General features: G+C 45.7%; 1 protein-coding gene across 2 annotated transcripts; it reads left to right on the top strand.

Annotated features, from left to right (window-relative positions):
- The first annotated feature begins 936 nt into the window (after positions 1–936).
- On the top strand, positions 937–20,581 carry LOC311115174 (uncharacterized protein). 2 transcript variants are annotated; one of them, XM_084190376.1, is made up of 5 exons: positions 937–1,219; positions 1,837–2,038; positions 3,605–4,431; positions 14,351–14,537; positions 18,818–20,581. In XM_084190376.1, the coding sequence occupies exons 1-5, from the start codon at positions 1,143–1,145 to the stop codon at positions 18,911–18,913; spliced, it is 1,389 nt and encodes a 462-aa protein (XP_084046502.1). In that variant the 5' UTR covers positions 937–1,142; the 3' UTR covers positions 18,914–20,581. The 2 variants fall into 2 exon arrangements, with proteins under 2 accessions (XP_084046502.1, XP_084046503.1); XM_084190377.1 differs by having other exon boundaries at positions 938–1,219; positions 1,837–2,020.
- Positions 20,582–20,821: the final 240 nt, after the last annotated feature.

Here is a 20,821-nt window from a genome sequence, read left to right as displayed (position 1 = left end):
GTCGAGAGGAAAGTAGTAGGCGTGTCGAAAGGAGTGGGTGTGTCGAAAGGAAAGTAGTAGGCATGTGGAAAGGAGTGGGTGTGTCGAAAGGAAAGTAGTAGGCGTGTCGAAAGGAGTGGGTGTGTCGAAAGGAAAGTAGTAGGCGTGTCGAAAGGAGTGGGTGTGTCGAAAGGAAAGTAGTAGGCATGTGGAAAGGAGTGGGTGTGTCGAAAGCTCTCTGGTTTTGATTGAGCTGTGTTTTTTTTTCCTTCTGTTTCTTAACGAAGTGGAAACGCCAACCGGATGCTTCACATTTATACATCTGGTGAAATAGATGGCTCATTGTTCTGACTGTGCTACAGCTGTTGAGAATCTCAGAAGTGGGAGTTTAATGCCGCATTCAAAAAAACTCGGAACTCTGAAAAATACGAGATAAAATCATGACGTCGGTGTTCTTCAGTTTCGAATGTCGGAGATCTAGAAAAAGGCCAGGGTTCCCGAGTTGGAATTCCGAGTTGGATGACCGTTCAAATCGATTTTTCCCAGTCGGAGGCTGTTTTTTTTTCTCCCGAGTTCCCAGTTTTGAACGCACTGAAGTCGGATAGTTATGTTTATTTATTTTCCTTTTTGTACTTTAACTATTTGCACATCATTATTAAACAGTATACACATAATATGACGTTTGAAATGTCTTTATTATTTTGGAACTTTTGTGAGTGTAACGTTTACAGTTAATTTTGTATTGTTTATTTCACTTTTGTTTATTATCTATTTCACTTGCTTTGGCAATGTAAACATATGTTTCCCATACAAATAAAGACCTTAAATTGAATTGAAAATGGATTTCCCAGTTCCGAATTCCCAGTTATTATGATCGCGGCATAACACGTGATATGCGAGTCGCATCGTTCTGACGTAACGCACAGAAGCTAACAGCTGACGCACGCTACAAGTTGATCACAAAACTGACAACTCACCTTGCCAGGCACAAAACTGACAACTCACCTTGCCAGGCACAAAACTGACAACTCACCTTGCCAGGCACAAAACTGACAACTCACCTTGCCAGGCACAAAACTGACAACTCACCTTGCCAGGCACAAAACTGACAACTCACCTTGCCAGGCTAGTTTTAAAGATAACCCCTCAAGGTGCTCGACGAGATGCCGAAGTATTGTTCTGCACCGAACTGCAAGAATGACTCTGGAAACAACAATTCTGATAGGAAAAGCTTCTACAAGTAAGCATGGCTGTATTTGTTGCTAGCTTGACTATAACTATGCGAGCAGTAACTTTCGATATTAATGATAGCCGATTAAACTCAACAATTTACGATGGAGTTAAGCGGCGACTAGTGTGGGCGAACTAGTTTTTCAATAACGCCATTTTATGTGACATAAAATGTCATTTATATATATATATATGATTATTTTTTAAACACATTGTCTTGTATAATTGCGGGCTAGTGTTTGGCTGCCAAAAACAATAGTTTTGGATAAACGTAATTTTATCTGTCATTTCAACTCCAGGCCGCCCACACTAACGTGGAGTTAAGTTTAGCTGGCTACTATGAATGGCAAGGTGTCAAGCATTATCATGTCGCTCAAAGGCTAATACTATTTTGACAAATATTACATATGTGCTAAACCATATTGATAGTTAGCTAAGTTAACACAATGTATTTGATGTGTAAGCTGATCTGCCATATGGTCGATGTTCTACAGTAGCTAGCAGTTATCTTTCCTCCATGTGTTAGCCACTCATATTGAATGTTTCGCAATGTGGGTCACAGTTGCATGACCTGACTCAAGCAGGTTTCTGTTGGAAACTAATACTGTTGTTCTCCTGCTCCTGTAGGTTTCCGCTGCAGGACCCAGCCCGCTTAGAGCAGTGGTTGAAAAACATGGGTCGTGAGGACTGGACCCCTTCCAGACACCAGTATATCTGTCATGAACATTTTGCATCCTCCAGCTTCAAGCTGCGCTGGGGGATCCGTTACCTGGAGAATAACGCTGTGCCCACTGTCTTCCAGCTCACAGAGGTGCAGTGCATTTGGAAAGTATTCAGACCCCTTCACTTTTAACACATTTTGTTATGTTACAGCCTTATTCTAAAATTGATTAAATCGTTTTTCCCCCTCATCAATCTAGACACAATACCACATAATGACGAAGCAAAAACTGGTTTTTAGACAATTTTGCAAATGTATTAAAAATAAAAAACTGAAATATAACATTTACATAAGTATTCAGACCCTTTACTAAGTACTTTGTTGAAGCTACAAGTATGATGCTACAAGCTTGGCGTACCTATATTTTGGGAGTTTCTCCCATTCTTCTCTGCAGATCCTCTCTAGCTCTGTCAGGTTGGATGGGGAGCGTCGCTGCACAGCTATTTTCAGGTCTCTCCAGAGATGTTAGATCAGGTTCAAGTCTGGGCTCTGGCTGGGCCACTCAAGGACATTCAGAGACTTGTCCCGAAGCCTCTCCTGCGTTGTCTTGGCTGTATGCTTCGAGTTGTTGTCCTGTTGGAAGGTGAACCTTCGCCCCATCTGAGGTCCTGAGCGCTCTGGAGCAGGTTTTCATCAAGGATCTCTCTGTACTTTGCTCCGTTCAACTTTCCCTCGATCCTGACTAGTCTCTCAGTCCCTGCCGCTGAAAAACATCTCCACAGCATGAGGCTGCCACCACCATGCTTCACCGTAGAGATGGTGCCTGGTTTCCTCCAGACGTGACGCTTGGCATTCAGGCCAAAGAGTTCAACCTTGGTTTCATCAGACCAGAGAATCTTGCTTCATGGTCTGAGAGTCCTTTAAGTGCCTTTTGGCAAACTCCAAGCGGGCTGTCATGACTTTTACTGAGGAGTGGCTTCCGTCTGGCCACTCTACCATAAAGGCCTGGTTGGTGGAGTGCTACAGAGATGGTTGGCCTTCTGGAATGTTCTCCCAGATCTGTGCCTCGACACAATCTTGTTTCAGAGCTCCACAGACAATTCCTTCGACCTCATGGCTTAGTTTTTGCTCTGACATGCACTGTCAACTGTGGGAACTGATCTAGACAAGTGTGTGCCTTTCCAAATCATGTCCAATCAATTGAATTTACCACAGGTGGACTCAATCAAGTTATAACAACATCTCAAGGATGATCAATGGAAACAGGATGCACCTGAGCTCAATTTCGAATCTCATAGCAAAGGGTCTGAATACTTAAGTAAATAAGGTATTTCTGTTTATTCTTCATACATTTGCAAAAATTTTGAAAAACCTGTTTTTGCTTTGTCATTATGTGATATTGTGTGTAGATTGATGAGGGGGAAAAACAACTTAATCAATTTTAGAATAAGGTTGTAACGTAACAAAATGTGGAAAAAGTCAAGGGGTCTGAATACTTTCAGAATGCACTGTTAAGGTCACTCTAACCCTAGGTTATTGTCTGTAAATGTGGTGACATGTTATCCCTGATAAAGTCAACCTAAATGTAACAGGGGAAAGCCATCCATGTTGGTTTATGTTCCTTCTTTCAAGTTCTGCATGTATTTGAGTCTGTTAGATGATTTTTGTGCTTTTTAAATGATTAGATTCAGAAGTTGAACAACGCTCTTCCTCTTCCCTTTGTGTTTTGGACAGAAACGTAAAGGTGAGGAACACCGTGAGAGTCGGAAATCCAAAAGGCTGCGACACAGCAGGAAAACACGGACCACCTCTTCTGACTTTGGGATGCCAGCTAGCGACTCCACAGACAGTGACAGTGCGAACACAGTGACACTCTATGACACGGTTAACCCCTCAGCGACTGAGGAGGCAGAGCTGCTGGAGGAGAGGGACGTGACTGGGCACACAGTGGACCTACTGCACACAGCAGCTCTGCCTCCGTCAGCGTTAGAGGGGTGGAGCCATGACGGTGCTGCAGGAGGCTTCCCTGTTACTGTGTTCCAAACAGTAGAGGATCTGGGTGGGCTGGAGGGTGGAGGGGAGCATGGTGGGCTGGATGGAGAGGTGGTGGTGTCGGAACAGCTGGAAGAGGTGGAGGTGAGTAGGGTCACAGCAGCCATCTTGACTGAAGGTTATGACCTGGGAACAACGGAAGATGTCGGTCATTTTGTGTTGTCCCCGACAACTCTGCTCATCGAGAACGTCTCTCCTGAGATGGAGGAGCTGTCTGTCTCCCAGGACTACCACGGTGGCGGGGCTCAGATCATCGCCTACTTTGAGACGATCCCCAACATTCTGTCCAGCGGGGCGGCTCAGTTCAGCATTCCCCCAGACACTGTGCTGTCCTCAGCTCTCAGCCCCACACCCATCGTCTCCACACTGCCTATAGTGTCCAAGCACATGCCCCCCTCTCCCGGATCACTTATCCTCACACTGGAGAGACTGGAGACTGAGGAGGGGGAGACGGAGGAGGAGGAGGAGGACCGTATGGAACACCGGGGAAGCCAACTGGAGGAACACCGGTAAAGAGCATCCTTAACCCTCTACACCTTAACCCTCTACACCTTAACCCTCTACACCTTAACCCTCTACACCTTAACCCTCTACACCTTAACCTTAACCCTCTACACCTTAACCCTCTACACCTTAACCTTAACCCTCTACACCTTAACCTTAACCCTCTACACCTTAACCCTCTACACCTTAACCCTCTACCCCTTAACCCTCTACACCTTAACCCTCTACACCTTCACCTTAACCCTCTACACCTTAACCTTAACCCTCTACACCTTAACCCTCTACACCTTCACCTTAACCCTCTACACCTTAACCCTCTACACCTTCACCTTAACCCTCTACACCTTAACCCTCTACACCTTAACCTTAACCCTCTACACCTTAACCCTCTACACCTTAACCCTCTACACCTTAACCCTCTACACCTTAACCCTCTACACCTTAACCCTCTACACCTTGACCTTAACCCTCTACCCCTTGACCTTAACCCTCAACCCTTTGACCTTAACCCTCTACCCTAAGAATGAGGGTCTTGGTCCTGGTGCCTCAGACTCTTGCTAGCCTTAATGTTAATGCCAGTATGTTCTGCTAAGATACCCGTGTCACCCCAACATTAATGTGATCTGAGTGACTCAAATATTACAACAATGTTAGCTACAATAACAACAGCCTGAGGAACCCTAACCGCTGTAACATCTCCTCCTCTGTTATCTACAATAACAACAGCCTGAGTAACCCTAACCGCTGTAACATCTCTTCCTCTGTTAGCTACAATAACAACAGCCTGAGGAACCCTAACCGCTGTAACATCTCCTCCTCTGTTAGCTACAATAACAACAGCCTGAGTAACCCTAACCGCTGTAACATCTCCTCCTCTGTTAGCTACAATAACAACAGCCTGAGGAACCCTAACCGCTGTAACATCTCCTCCTCTGTTAGCTACAATAAGAACAGCCTGAGTAACCCTAACCGCTGTAACATCTCCTCCTCTGTTAGCTACAATAACAACAGCCTGAGTAACCCTAACCGCTGTAACATCTCCTCCTCTGTTAGCTACAATAACAACAGCCTGAGGAACCCTAACCGCTGTAACATCTCCTCCTCTGTTAGCTACAATAACAACAGCCTGAGGAACCCTAACCGCTGTAACATCTCCTCCTCTGTTAGCTACAATAACAACAGCCTGAGGAACCCTAACCGCTGTAACATCTCCTCCTCTGTTAGCTACAATAACAACAGCCTGAGGAACCCTAACCGCTGTAACATCTCCTCCTCTGTTAGCTACAATAAGAACAGCCTGAGTAACCCTAACCGCTGTAACATCTCCTCCTCTGTTAGCTACAATAACAACAGCCTGAGTAACCCTAACCGCTGTAACATCTCCTCCTCTGTTAGCTACAATAACAACAGCCTGAGGAACCCTAACCGCTGTAACATCTCCTCCTCTGTTAGCTACAATAACAACAGCCTGAGGAATCCTAACCGCTGTAACATCTCCTCCTCTGTTAGCTACAATAAGAACGGCCTGAGTAACCCTAACCGCTGTAACATCTCCTCCTCTGTTAGCTACAATAAGAACGGCCTGAGTAACCCTAACCGCTGTAACATCTCCTCCTCTGTTAGCTACAATAACAACAGCCTGAGGAACCCTAACCGCTGTAACATCTCCTCCTCTGTTAGCTACAATAACAACAGCCTGAGTAACCCTAACCGCTGTAACATCTCCTCCTCTGTTAGCTACAATAACAACAGCCTGAGTAACCCTAACCGCTGTAACATCTCCTCCTCTGTTAGCTACAATAACAACAGCCTGAGTAACCCTAACCGCTGTAACATCTCCTCCTCTGTTAGCTACAATAACAACAGCCTGAGTAACCCTAACCGCTGTAACATCTCCTCCTCTGTTAGCTACAATAACAACAGCCTGAGGAACCCTAACCGCTGTAACATCTCCTCCTCTGTTAGCTACAATAACAACAGCCTGATTAACCCTAACCGCTGTAACATCTCCTCCTCTGTTAGCTACAATAACAACAGCCTGAGTAACCCTAACCGCTGTAACATCTCCTCCTCTGTTAGCTACAATAAGAACAGCCTGAGTAACCCTAACCGCTGTAACATCTCCTCCTCTGTTAGCTACAATAACAACAGCCTGAGGAACCCTAACCGCTGTAACATCTCCTCCTCTGTTAGCTACAATAAGAACAGCCTGAGTAACCCTAACCGCTGTAACATCTCCTCCTCTGTTAGCTACAATAACAACAGCCTGAGTAACCCTAACCGCTGTAACATCTCCTCCTCTGTTAGCTACAATAACAACAGCCTGAGTAACCCTAACCGCTGTAACATCTCCTCCTCTGTTAGCTACAATAACAACAGCCTGAGTAACCCTAACCGCTGTAACATCTCCTCCTCTGTTAGCTACAATAACAACAGCCTGAGTAACCCTAACCGCTGTAACATCTCCTCCTCTGTTAGCTACAATAACAACAGCCTGAGGAACCCTAACCGCTGTAACATCTCCTCCTCTGTTAGCTACAATAACAACAGCCTGAGTAACCCTAACCGCTGTAACATCTCCTCCTCTGTTAGCTACAATAACAACAGCCTGAGTAACCCTAACCGCTGTAACATCTCCTCCTCTGTTAGCTACAATAACAACAGCCTGAGTAACCCTAACCGCTGTAACATCTCCTCCTCTGTTAGCTACAATAACAACAGCCTGAGGAACCCTAACCGCTGTAACATCTCCTCCTCTGTTAGCTACAATAACAACAGCCTGAGGAACCCTAACCGCTGTAACATCTCCTCCTCTGTTAGCTACAATAACAACAGCCTGAGTAACCCTAACCGCTGTAACATCTCCTCCTCTGTTAGCTACAATAACAACAGCCTGAGGAACCCTAACCGCTGTAACATCTCCTCCTCTGTTAGCTACAATAACAACAGCCTGAGGAACCCTAACCGCTGTAACATCTCCTCCTCTGTTAGCTACAATAAGAACAGCCTGAGGAACCCTAACCGCTGTAACATCTCCTCCTCTGTTAGCTACAATAACAACATCCTGAGTAACCCTAACCGCTGTAACATCTCCTCCTCTGTTAGCTACAATAACAACAGCCTGAGTAACCCTAACCGCTGTAACATCTCTGTTAGCTACAATAACAACAGCCTGAGGAACCCTAACCGCTGTAACATCTCCTCCTCTGTTAGCTACAATAACAACAGCCTGAGGAACCCTAACCGCTGTAACATCTCCTCCTCTGTTAGCTACAATAACAACAGCCTGAGTAACCCTAACCGCTGTAACATCTCCTCCTCTGTTAGCTACAATAACAACAGCCTGAGTAACCCTAACCGCTGTAACATCTCCTCCTCTGTTAGCTACAATAACAACAGCCTGAGTAACCCTAACCGCTGTAACATCTCCTCCTCTGTTAGCTACAATAACAACAGCCTGAGGAACCCTAACCGCTGTAACATCTCCTCCTCTGTTAGCTACAATAACAACAGCCTGAGGAACCCTAACCGCTGTAACATCTCCTCCTCTGTTAGCTACAATAACAACAGCCTGAGTAACCCTAACCGCTGTAACATCTCCTCCTCCGTTAGCTACAATAACAACAGCCTGAGTAACCCTAACCGCTGTAACATCTCCTCCTCTGTTAGCTACAATAAGAACGGCCTGAGTAACCCTAACCGCTGTAACATCTCCTCCTCTGTTAGCTACAATAACAACAGCCTGAGTAACCCTAACCGCTGTAACATCTCCTCCTCTGTTAGCTACAATAACAACAGCCTGAGGAACCCTAACCGCTGTAACATCTCCTCCTCTGTTAGCTACAATAACAACAGCCTGAGTAACCCTAACCGCTGTAACATCTCCTCCTCTGTTAGCTACAATAACAACAGCCTGAGTAACCCTAACCGCTGTAACATCTCCTCCTCTGTTAGCTACAATAACAACAGCCTGAGTAACCCTAACCGCTGTAACATCTCCTCCTCTGTTAGCTACAATAACAACAGCCTGAGGAACCCTAACCGCTGTAACATCTCCTCCTCTGTTAGCTACAATAACAACAGCCTGAGTAACCCTAACCGCTGTAACATCTCCTCCTCTGTTAGCTACAATAACAACAGCCTGAGTAACCCTAACCGCTGTAACATCTCCTCCTCTGTTAGCTACAATAACAACAGCCTGAGGAACCCTAACCGCTGTAACATCTCCTCCTCTGTTAGCTACAATAACAACAGCCTGAGGAACCCTAACCGCTGTAACATCTCCTCCTCTGTTAGCTACAATAAGAACAGCCTGAGGAACCCTAACCGCTGTAACATCTCCTCCTCTGTTAGCTACAATAACAACATCCTGAGTAACCCTAACCGCTGTAACATCTCCTCCTCTGTTAGCTACAATAACAACAGCCTGAGTAACCCTAACCGCTGTAACATCTCTGTTAGCTACAATAACAACAGCCTGAGGAACCCTAACCGCTGTAACATCTCCTCCTCTGTTAGCTACAATAACAACAGCCTGAGGAACCCTAACCGCTGTAACATCTCCTCCTCTGTTAGCTACAATAACAACAGCCTGAGTAACCCTAACCGCTGTAACATCTCCTCCTCTGTTAGCTACAATAACAACAGCCTGAGTAACCCTAACCGCTGTAACATCTCCTCCTCTGTTAGCTACAATAACAACAGCCTGAGTAACCCTAACCGCTGTAACATCTCCTCCTCTGTTAGCTACAATAACAACAGCCTGAGGAACCCTAACCGCTGTAACATCTCCTCCTCTGTTAGCTACAATAACAACAGCCTGAGGAACCCTAACCGCTGTAACATCTCCTCCTCTGTTAGCTACAATAACAACAGCCTGAGTAACCCTAACCGCTGTAACATCTCCTCCTCCGTTAGCTACAATAACAACAGCCTGAGTAACCCTAACCGCTGTAACATCTCCTCCTCTGTTAGCTACAATAAGAACGGCCTGAGTAACCCTAACCGCTGTAACATCTCCTCCTCTGTTAGCTACAATAACAACAGCCTGAGTAACCCTAACCGCTGTAACATCTCCTCCTCTGTTAGCTACAATAACAACAGCCTGAGGAACCCTAACCGCTGTAACATCTCCTCCTCTGTTAGCTACAATAACAACAGCCTGATTAACCCTAACCGCTGTAACATCTCCTCCTCTGTTAGCTACAATAACAACAGCCTGAGTAACCCTAACCGCTGTAACATCTCCTCCTCTGTTAGCTACAATAAGAACAGCCTGAGTAACCCTAACCGCTGTAACATCTCCTCCTCTGTTAGCTACAATAACAACAGCCTGAGGAACCCTAACCGCTGTAACATCTCCTCCTCTGTTAGCTACAATAACAACAGCCTGAGTAACCCTAACCGCTGTAACATCTCCTCCTCTGTTAGCTACAATAAGAACAGCCTGAGTAACCCTAACCGCTGTAACATCTCCTCCTCTGTTAGCTACAATAACAACAGCCTGAGGAACCCTAACCGCTGTAACATCTCCTCCTCTGTTAGCTACAATAACAACAGCCTGAGTAACCCTAACCGCTGTAACATCTCCTCCTCTGTTAGCTACAATAACAACAGCCTGAGTAACCCTAACCGCTGTAACATCTCCTCCTCTGTTAGCTACAATAACAACAGCCTGAGTAACCCTAACCGCTGTAACATCTCCTCTGTTAGCTACAATAACAACAGCCTGAGTAACCCTAACCGCTGTAACATCTCCTCCTCTGTTAGCTGCAATAACAACAGCCTGAGGAACCCTAACCGCTGTAACATCTCCTCCTCTGTTAGCTACAATAAGAACAGCCTGAGTAACCCTAACCGCTGTAACATCTCCTCCTCTGTTAGCTACAATAACAACAGCCTGAGTAACCCTAACCGCTGTAACATCTCCTCTGTTAGCTACAATAACAACAGCCTGAGTAACCCTAACCGCTGTAACATCTCCTCCTCTGTTAGCTACAATAACAACAGCCTGAGTAACCCTAACCGCTGTAACATCTCCTCCTCTGTTAGCTACAATAACAACAGCCTGAGGAACCCTAACCACTGTAACATCTCCTCCTCTGTTAGCTACAATAACAACAGCCTGAGTAACCCTAACCGCTGTAACATCTCCTCTGTTAGCTACAATAACAGCCTGAGTAACCCTAACCGCTGTAACATCTCCTCTGTTAGCTACAATAACAACAGCCTGAGGAACCCTAACCGCTGTAACATCTCCTCTGTTAGCTACAATAACAACAGCCTGAGTAACCCTAACCGCTGTAACATCTCCTCCTCTGTTAGCTACAATAACAACAGCCTGAGTAACCCTAACCGCTGTAACATCTCCTCCTCTGTTAGCTACAATAACAACAGCCTGAGTAACCCTAACCGCTGTAACATCTCCTCCTCTGTTAGCTACAATAACAACAGCCTGAGTAACCCTAACCGCTGTAACATCTCCTCCTCTGTTAGCTACAATAACAACAGCCTGAGTAACCCTAACCGCTGTAACATATCCTCCTCTGTTAGCTACAATAACAACAGCCTGAGTAACCCTAACCGCTGTAACATCTCCTCCTCTGTTAGCTACAATAACAACAGCCTGAGTAACCCTAACCGCTGTAACATCTCCTCCTCTGTTAGCTACAATAACAACAGCCTGAGGAACCCTAACCGCTGTAACATCTCCTCCTCTGTTAGCTACAATAACAACAGCCTGAGTAACCCTAACCGCTGTAACATCTCCTCCTCTGTTAGCTACAATAACAACAGCCTGAGGAACCCTAACCGCTGTAACATCTCCTTCTCTGTTAGCTACAATAACAACAGCCTGAGGAACCCTAACCGCTGTAACATCTCCTCCTCTGTTAGCTACAATAACAACAGCCTGAGGAACCCTAACTGCTGTAACATCTCCTCTGTTAGCTACAATAACAACAGCCTGAGTAACCCTAACCGCTGTAACATCTCCTCCTCTGTTAGCTACAATAACAACAGCCTGAGGAACCCTAACCGCTGTAACATCTCCTCCTCTGTTAGCTACAATAACAACAGCCTGAGTAACCCTAACCGCTGTAACATCTCCTCCTCTGTTAGCTACAATAACAACAGCCTGAGTAACCCTAACCGCTGTAACATCTCCTCTGTTAGCTACAATAAGAACAGCCTGAGTAACCCTAACCGCTGTAACATCTCCTCCTCTGTTAGCTACAATAACAACAGCCTGAGGAACCCTAACCGCTGTAACATCTCCTCCTCTGTTAGCTACAATAACAGCCTGAGTAACCCTAACCGCTGTAACATCTCCTCCTCTGTTAGCTACAATAACAACAGCCTGAGGAACCCTAACCGCTGTAACATCTCCTCTGTTAGCTACAATAACAACAGCCTGAGTAACCCTAACCGCTGTAACATCTCCTCTGTTAGCTACAATAACAACAGCCTGAGGAACCCTAACCGCTGTAACATCTCCTCCTCTGTTAGCTACAATAACAACAGCCTGAGGAACCCTAACCGCTGTAACATCTCCTCTGTTAGCTACAATAACAACAGCCTGAGTAACCCTAACCGCTGTAACATCTCCTCCTCTGTTAGCTACAATAACAACAGCCTGAGTAACCCTAACCGCTGTAACATCTCCTCCTCTGTTAGCTACAATAACAACAGCCTGAGTAACCCTAACCGCTGTAACATCTCCTCCTCTGTTAGCTACAATAACAACAGCCTGAGTAACCCTAACCGCTGTAACATCTCCTCCTCTGTTAGCTACAATAACAACAGCCTGAGTAACCCTAACCGCTGTAACATCTCCTCCTCTGTTAGCTACAATAACAACAGCCTGAGTAACCCTAACCGCTGTAACATCTCCTCCTCTGTTAGCTACAATAACAACAGCCTGAGTAACCCTAACCGCTGTAACATCTCCTCCTCTGTTAGCTACAATAACAACAGCCTGAGTAACCCTAACCGCTGTAACATCTCCTCCTCTGTTAGCTACAATAACAACAGCCTGAGTAACCCTAACCGCTGTAACATCTCCTCCTCTGTTAGCTACAATAACAACAGCCTGAGTAACCCTAACCGCTGTAACATCTCCTCCTCTGTTAGCTACAATAACAACAGCCTGAGTAACCCTAACCGCTGTAACATCTCCTCCTCTGTTAGCTACAATAACAACAGCCTGAGTAACCCTAACCGCTGTAACATCTCCTCTGTTAGCTACAATAACAACAGCCTGAGGAACCCTAACCGCTGTAACATCTCCTCCTCTGTTAGCTACAATAACAACAGCCTGAGGAACCCTAACCGCTGTAACATCTCCTCCTCTGTTAGCTACAATAACAACAGCCTGAGGAACCCTAACCGCTGTAACATCTCCTCCTCTGTTAGCTACAATAACAACAGCCTGAGTAACCCTAACCGCTGTAACATCTCCTCTGTTAGCTACAATAACAACAGCCTGAGTAACCCTAACCGCTGTAACATCTCCTCCTCTGTTAGCTACAATAACAACAGCCTGAGTAACCCTAACCGCTGTAACATCTCCTCCTCTGTTAGCTACAATAACAACAGCCTGAGTAACCCTAACCGCTGTAACTCCTCCTCTGTTAGCTACAATAACAACAGCCTGAGTAACCCTAACCGCTGTAACATCTCCTCTGTTAGCTACAATAACAACAGCCTGAGTAACCCTAACCGCTGTAACATCTCCTCCTCTGTTAGCTACAATAACAACAGCCTGAGTAACCCTAACCGCTGTAACATCTCCTCCTCTGTTAGCTACAATAACAACAGCCTGAGTAACCCTAACCGCTGTAACATCTCCTCTGTTAGCTACAATAACAACAGCCTGAGGAACCCTAACCGCTGTAACATCTCCTCCTCTGTTAGCTACAATAACAACAGCCTGAGTAACCCTAACCGCTGTAACATCTCCTCCTCTGTTAGCTACAATAACAACAGCCTGAGTAACCCTAACCGCTGTAACATCTCCTCTGTTAGCTACAATAACAACAGCCTGAGTAACCCTAACCGCTGTAACATCTCCTCCTCTGTTAGCTACAATAACAACAGCCTGAGTAACCCTAACCGCTGTAACATCTCCTCCTCTGTTAGCTACAATAACAACAGCCTGAGTAACCCTAACCGCTGTAACATCTCCTCCTCTGTTAGCTACAATAACAACAGCCTGAGTAACCCTAACCGCTGTAACATCTCCTCTGTTAGCTACAATAACAACAGCCTGAGTAACCCTAACCGCTGTAACATCTCCTCTGTTAGCTACAATAACAACAGCCTGAGTAACCCTAACCGCTGTAACATCTCCTCCTCTGTTAGCTACAATAACAACAGCCTGAGTAACCCTAACCGCTGTAACATCTCCTCTGTTAGCTACAATAACAACAGCCTGAGTAACCCTAACCGCTGTAACATCTCCTCTGTTAGCTACAATAACAACAGCCTGAGGAACCCTAACCGCTGTAACATCTCCTCCTCTGTTAGCTACAATAACAACAGCCTGAGGAACCCTAACCGCTGTAACATCTCCTCCTCTGTTAGCTACAATAACAACAGCCTGAGGAACCCTAACCGCTGTAACATCTCCTCCTCTGTTAGCTACAATAACAACAGCCTGAGTAACCCTAACCGCTGTAACATCTCCTCCTCTGTTAGCTACAATAACAACAGCCTGAGGAACCCTAACCGCTGTAACATCTCCTCCTCTGTTAGCTACAATAACAACAGCCTGAGGAACCCTAACCGCTGTAACATCTCCTCCTCTGTTAGCTACAATAACAACAGCCTGAGTAACCCTAACCGCTGTAACATCTCCTCCTCTGTTAGCTACAATAACAACAGCCTGAGTAACCCTAACCGCTGTAACATCTCCTCCTCTGTTAGCTACAATAAGAACAGCCTGAGTAAGGAGCAGCTGGAAGCCATTGTGATAGAGCTTCAGAAGAAGGTGAAGGTATTGCAACAGAGACACAGGAGACACCTGGATAAACTTGTGGGTCTGGAAAACACTGTCAACCAGCTGAGACACAACAACCTGCTGAATGAAGAGAGGCTGCATCTGCTGGAGAGGGTACTGTACATCGTGACAATACTTAACGTGACCGTGCTTAACGTGACCGTGCTTAACGTGACCGTGCTTAACGTGACCGTGCTTAACGTGACCGTGCTTAACGTGCCCATACATGACCATACATGACAATACATGACATGACCATACATGACCATACATGACATGACCATACGTGACCATACATGACATGACCATACATGACATGACCATACATGACATGACCATACATGACCATACATGACAATACATTAACATATATAACATTACATGACAATACATTAACATATATAACATTACATGACCATACATTACATGAATGACCTTATTCTAAAATGGTTAAAACATTTTTTAAAATCCTCATCAATCTACACACAATACCCAATAATGACAAAGTGAAAACAGGTTTTTAGACATTTTTGCATATTTATTACAAATAAAAAAACAGATACCTTATTTACATAAGTATTCAGGGAGGTGCCCAAGAACCTGATGGTCACTGACAAAGCTCCAGAGTTCATCTGACAACCATCTCTGCAGCACTCCACGAATAAGGCCTTTATGGTAGAGTGGCCAGACGGAAGCCACTCTTTAGTAAAAGGCACATGACAACCCGCTTGAAGTTTGCCAAAAGGCACCTAAAGGACTCTCAGACCATGAGAAACAAGATTCTCTGGTCTGATGAAACCAAGATTGAACTCTTTGGCCTGAATGCCAAGCGTCACGTCTGGAGGAAACCTGGCACCATCCCTACGGCGAAGCATGGTGGTTGCAGCATCATGCTGTGGGGATGTTTTTCAGCATCAGGGACTGGGAAATAGGTCAGGATCGAGGGAAAGATGAACGGAGCAAAGTACAGAGAGATCCTTGATGAAAACCTACTCCAGAGTGCTCAGGACCTCAGACTGGGGCGAAGGTTCACCTTCCAACAGGACAACTACCCTAAGCACACAGTCAAGACAACGCAGAAGTGGCTTCGGGACAAGACTTGAATCCGATCTAACATCTCTGGAGAGACCTGAAAATAGCTGTGCAGAGACACTCCCCATCCAACCTGACAGAGCTTGAGAGTATCTGCAGAGAAGAATGGGAGAAACTCCCCAAATACAGGTGTGCCAAGCTTGTAGCGTCATACCCAAGAAGATTTGAGGCTGTAATCGCTGCCAAAGGTGCTTCAACAAAGTACTGAGTAAAGGGTCAGAATATTTTTAATACATTTGCAAACATTTCTAAAAACCTGTTTTTTGCTTTGTCATTATTGGGTATTGTGTGTAGATTGAGGAAAAAAATCAATTTTAGAATAAGGCTGTAACGTAACAAAATGTGGAAACGGTCAAGGGGTCTGAATACTTTCCGAATGCACTGTAACAATGCATTACATGACAATACGTAACATTTGACCTTTTAGTCATTTAGCAGACGCTCTTATCCAGAGCGACTTACAGGAGCAATTACGGTTAAGTGCCTTGCTCAAGGGCACAGGCCGAATTTTTTTAATTTTTTTAACTAGTCGGCTTGGATTCAAACCAGCGACCTTAACCGCTACCTTCCACACCAATCTCAATAAATCATTTAATGGACCTCGCTTTGCACGGGGGCATTGTCAAGCTGAAACAGGAAAGGGCCTTCCCCAAAGGTGGAAGCACAGAATCGTCTAGAATGTCATTGTATGCTGTAGCGTTAAGATTTCCCTTCACTGGAACTAAGGGGCCTGAACCATGAAAAACAGCCCCAGACCATTATTCCTCCTACACCAAACTTTACAGTAAAAAAATCTAAATTGTTTTTTTCCCTCATCAATCTACACAATACCCCATAATGACAAAGTAAAAACAGGTTTTTAGACAATTTTGCACATTTATTGCAAATAAACTGAAATTACATTTACATAAGTATTCAGACACTTTGCTCAGTACGTTGTTGAAGCACCTTTGGCAGCGATTACAGCCTCTAGTCTTCTTGGGTATGACGCTACAAGCTTGGCACACCTGTATTTGGGGAGTTTCTCCCATTCTTCTCTGCAGATCCTCTCAAGCTCTGTCAGGTTGGATGGGGAGCGTCGCTGCACAGCTATTTTCAGGTCTCTCCAAAGATGTTCGATCGGGTTCAAGTCCGGGCTCTGGTTGGGCCACTCAAGGACATTGAGACTTGTCCCGAAGCCACTCCTGCGTTGTCTTGGCTATGTGTTTAGGGTCGTTGTCCTGTTGGAAGGTGAACCTTCACCCCAGTCTGAGGTCCTGAGCGCTCTGGAGCAGGTTTTCATCAATGATCTCTCTGTACTTTGCTCCGTTCATCTTTCCCTCGATCCTGACTAGTCTCCCAGTCCCTGCTGCTGAAAAATATCCCCACAGCATGATGCTGCCACCACCATGCTTCACCGTAGGGATGGTGCCAGGTTTCCTCCAGACGTGACGCGTGGCATTCAGGCCAGAGTTCCATCTTAGTTTCATCAGACCAGATAATCTTGTTTCTCATGGTCTGAGAGTCCTTTAAGTGCCTTTTGGCAAACTCCAAGCAGGCTGTCATGTGCCTTTTACTGAGGAGTGGCTTCCGTCTGGCCACTCTACCATAAAGGCCTGATTGGTGGAGTGCTGCAGAGATGCTTTTCTGGAAGGTTCTCCCATCTCCACAGAGGAACTCTGGAGCTCTGTCAGTGACCATCGGGTTCTTGGTCACCTCCCTGACCAATGCCCTTCTCCCCCGATTGCTCAGTTTGGCCAGTCGACCAGCTCTAGGAAGAGTCTTGGTGGTTCTAAACTTCTTCCATTTAAGAATGATGGAGGCAACTGTGTTCTTGGGGACCTTCAATGCTGAATTTTTTGGCACCCTTCCCCAGATCTGTGCCTCGACACAATCCTGTCTCGGAGCTCTACGGACAATTCTTTCGACCTCATGGTTTGGTTTTTGCTCTGACATGCACTGTCAACTGTGGGACCTTTTTATATAGACAGGTGTGTGTGCCTTTCCAAATGGTGTCCAATCAATTGAATTATCACAGGTGGACTCCAATCAAGTTGTAAAAACATCTCAAGCGTGATCAATGGAAACAGGATGCACCTGATCTCAATTTCGAGTCTCATAGCAAAGGGTCTGAATACTTATGTAAATAAGGTATTTCTGTTTTTTAATACATTTGCAAAAATGTCTAAACCTGTTTTCGCTTTGTCATTATGGGGTATTGCTTGTAGATCGATGAGAAAATAATATTATTAATGAATTTTAGAATAAGGCTGTAACGTAACAAAATGTGAATGCACTGTATCTGTAGAGTCCAGCAGCATACCACACTGCATACCACTGCTGGCATACCACACTGCATACCACTGCTGGCATACCACTGCTGGCATACCACTGCTGGCATACCACACTGCATACCACTGCTGGCATACCACTGCTGGCATACCACCCTGCATACCACTGCTGGCATACCACACTGCATCCCACTGCTGGCATACCACACTGCATCCCACTGCTGGCATACCACACTGCATCCCACTGCTGGCATACCACACTGCATCCCACTGCTGGCATACCACCCTGCATCCCACTGCTGGCATACCACCCTGCATCCCACTGCTGGCATACCACCCTGCATCCCACTGCTGGCATACCACACTGCATCCCACTGCTGGCATACCACCCTGCATCCCACTGCTGGCATACCACCCTGCATCCCACTGCTGGCATACCACCCTGCATCCCACTGCTGGCATGCCTCTGAAGCTAAGCAGGGTCGGTCCTGGATGAGACCAGCTGCTGCTGGAAGTGGTGTCAAAGGGCCAGTAGGAGGCACTATTTCCTCTGATTTAAATTAAAAAAAGATCCCAGTGATAGGGGACATTGCCCTGTGTAGGGTGCCGTCTTTAAACCGCTGTCCTGACTCTCTGTGGTCACTAAAGATCCCATGGCACTTATCGTAAGAGTAGGGATGTTAACCCCCGGTGTCCTGGCTAAATTTCCAATCTGGCCCTCATACCATCATGGCCACCTAATCATCCCCAGCTTCCAATTGGCTCATTCATCCCCCCTCCTCTCCACTGTAACTATTCCCCAGGTCCTCAGTCAACTGACCTGGTAAAAAAAAACATATTTCCCCACTGTATTTGTGTCATCTACATCACAGAGCTGGATTATGTGATAAATGGTCAGAATTCCGGTATAACTGTTTTCAAACTGATGGCTAACTGATCCTGCTTTATGATACCCTCCTCTGGTAAAATAAATGATGATATTATTCCCAAACATTAGTCAAACTGTACATGAACATATCTGTCCTTTCCCAGGCGTGTATCCAGACCAGTGCTGCTGTAGCGGAGGCAGGAGAGACTGTGGCTATCATCTATGAAGAGGACAACACAGCATACCTCTATGAAGGATAGGGTCAAACAGCATACCTCTATGAAGGATAGGGTTAAACAGCATACCTCCATGCCTTGTCCAATATAGAGACCGAGAGAGAAGGTTAGAGTCCAAAACAGAGGCAGAAGGATAGGGTTAGGGTCCAGAACTGAGACAAGGTTAGGGTCTAGTGCAGTACAGAGACAGAAGGTTAGGGTCCAGAACAGACACAGAAGGATGGGTTAGGGTCCAGTCCAGAGACTGGATGGGGCTAGGGTCCAGTCCAGAGACTGGATGGGGCTAGGGTCCAGAACAGAGACTGGATGGGGCTAGGGTCCCGTCCAGAGACTGGATGGGGCTAGGGTCAGAACACAGACGGGATGGGGTTAGGGTCCAGAGACTGGATGGGGTTAGGGTCCAGTCCAGAGACTGGATGGGGCTAGGGTCCAGAACAGAAACACAAGGATGGGGCTAGGGTCCAGAACAGAAACACAAGGATGGGGCTAGGGTCCAGAACAGAAACCAAAGGATGGGGCTAGGGTCCAGAACAGAAACCAAAGGATGGGGCTAGGGTCCAGAACAGAAACCGAAGGATGGGGCTAGGGTCCAGAACAGAAACAGAAGGATGGGGCTAGGGTCCAGAACAGAAACACAAGGATGGGGCTAGGGTCCAGAACAGAAACGGAAGGATGGGGCTAGGGTCCAGAACAGAAACAGAAGGATGGGGCTAGGGTCCAGAACAGAAACCGAAGGATGGGGCTAGGGTCCAGAACAGAAACCGAAGGATGGGGCTAGGGTCCAGAACAGAAACCGAAGGATGGGGCTAGGGTCCAGAACAGAAACAGAAGGATGGGTCCAGAACAGAAACAGAAGGATGGGGCTAGGGTCCAGAACAGAAACAGAAGGATCGGGCTAGGGTCCAGAACAGAAGACAAGGATAGTTGTTGTTACCTTGCTAAAGTGATGAAGAGGAATCTAGCTGACATGGACCCTGCACTTTATGTGATGTGAAAATCAGAAAGTTTGTGTATTCTTGGAACATCAGAAGATGGAGTCTGGTCTGTTTGGATGGACTAGTGTCTGTCATCATATTATTAGTGTCTTAGGTCTTATTGTAAACTGGGTTGTTCCAGCCCTGAATGCTGATTTAGCTGAAAGCCATAGTATATCAGACCGTATACCACGAGTATGACAAAACATGTATTTTTACTCTTGTAATTATGTTGGTAACCAGTTTATAATAGCAATAAGGCACCTCGGGGGTTTATGGTATATGGCCAATATACCACGTCTAAGGGCTGTATCCAGGCACTGTGTTGCGTTGTGCGTAATATCAGCCCTTAATAAGAACAGCCTTTAGCCGTGGTATATTGGCCATATACCACACCCCCTCAGGCCTTACCTCTTATTATATTACTAGTGTTTGTCAAGTGTCATTTATTGTATTTTGGAGAGACATTAGTCAGTCTGGAGGTGAAGTGATATCACTGGAGTTAGTTTTGTTGTCCCCTGGGCTTGCACTCATACACCGTCAATGGCTGAGGGGACAGTGGGAATATACTAATAATGGTATTCTGTTTTGTTTAATAATCTGTCATTTTATTCCCTGCTGAAAATCATTTTGTGTCAGAATGTTAGTTTGTTGAAAAATGTGCTTATCAACTTGTTTGTGTTTTGAAGTATGACAATACAATATTGATTTGCACTGATCCTTTTTTTTCTCCGTTGTAATTTATTCATAATATTTTAAACATTCAGTTAGTTAATTATGATAATCCTGTTTTACGTCGCTTCGAGAGAAAAAAAATGACGCTCCCAAACCAATCGTCACTGCCACGGAGGACCAATCACAGGAGAGAGTCACGGTCGGTTCTGCGCAGCGTCAGCGCAATCAGAGAAGCCGGTGTATGTTTGAATCTGCGTCCCGCGTTTCAGCGCAACGACGCTGA

Source organism: Coregonus lavaretus (assembly GCF_964263955.1).
Source record: "Coregonus lavaretus genome assembly, contig: HAP1_SCAFFOLD_268, whole genome shotgun sequence".
Taxonomy (NCBI): Eukaryota; Metazoa; Chordata; class Actinopteri; order Salmoniformes; family Salmonidae; genus Coregonus; species Coregonus lavaretus.
This window is presented reverse-complemented; position numbering and strand designations above follow the sequence as displayed.

What these genes read in the sequence shown, in the direction of transcription:
- LOC311115174 (XM_084190376.1), top strand. Translation starts at nt 1,143, where the DNA reads ATGCCGAAGTATTGTTCTGCACCGAACTGCAAGAATGACTCTGGAAAC. An exon ending in GATAGGAAAAGCTTCTACAA is followed by an intron (nt 1,220 to 1,836) that starts GTAAGCATGGCT and finishes CTGCTCCTGTAG; the next exon opens with GTTTCCGCTGCAGGACCCAG. An exon ending in GGCTGCATCTGCTGGAGAGG is followed by an intron (nt 14,538 to 18,817) that starts GTACTGTACATC and finishes GTCCTTTCCCAG; the next exon opens with GCGTGTATCCAGACCAGTGC.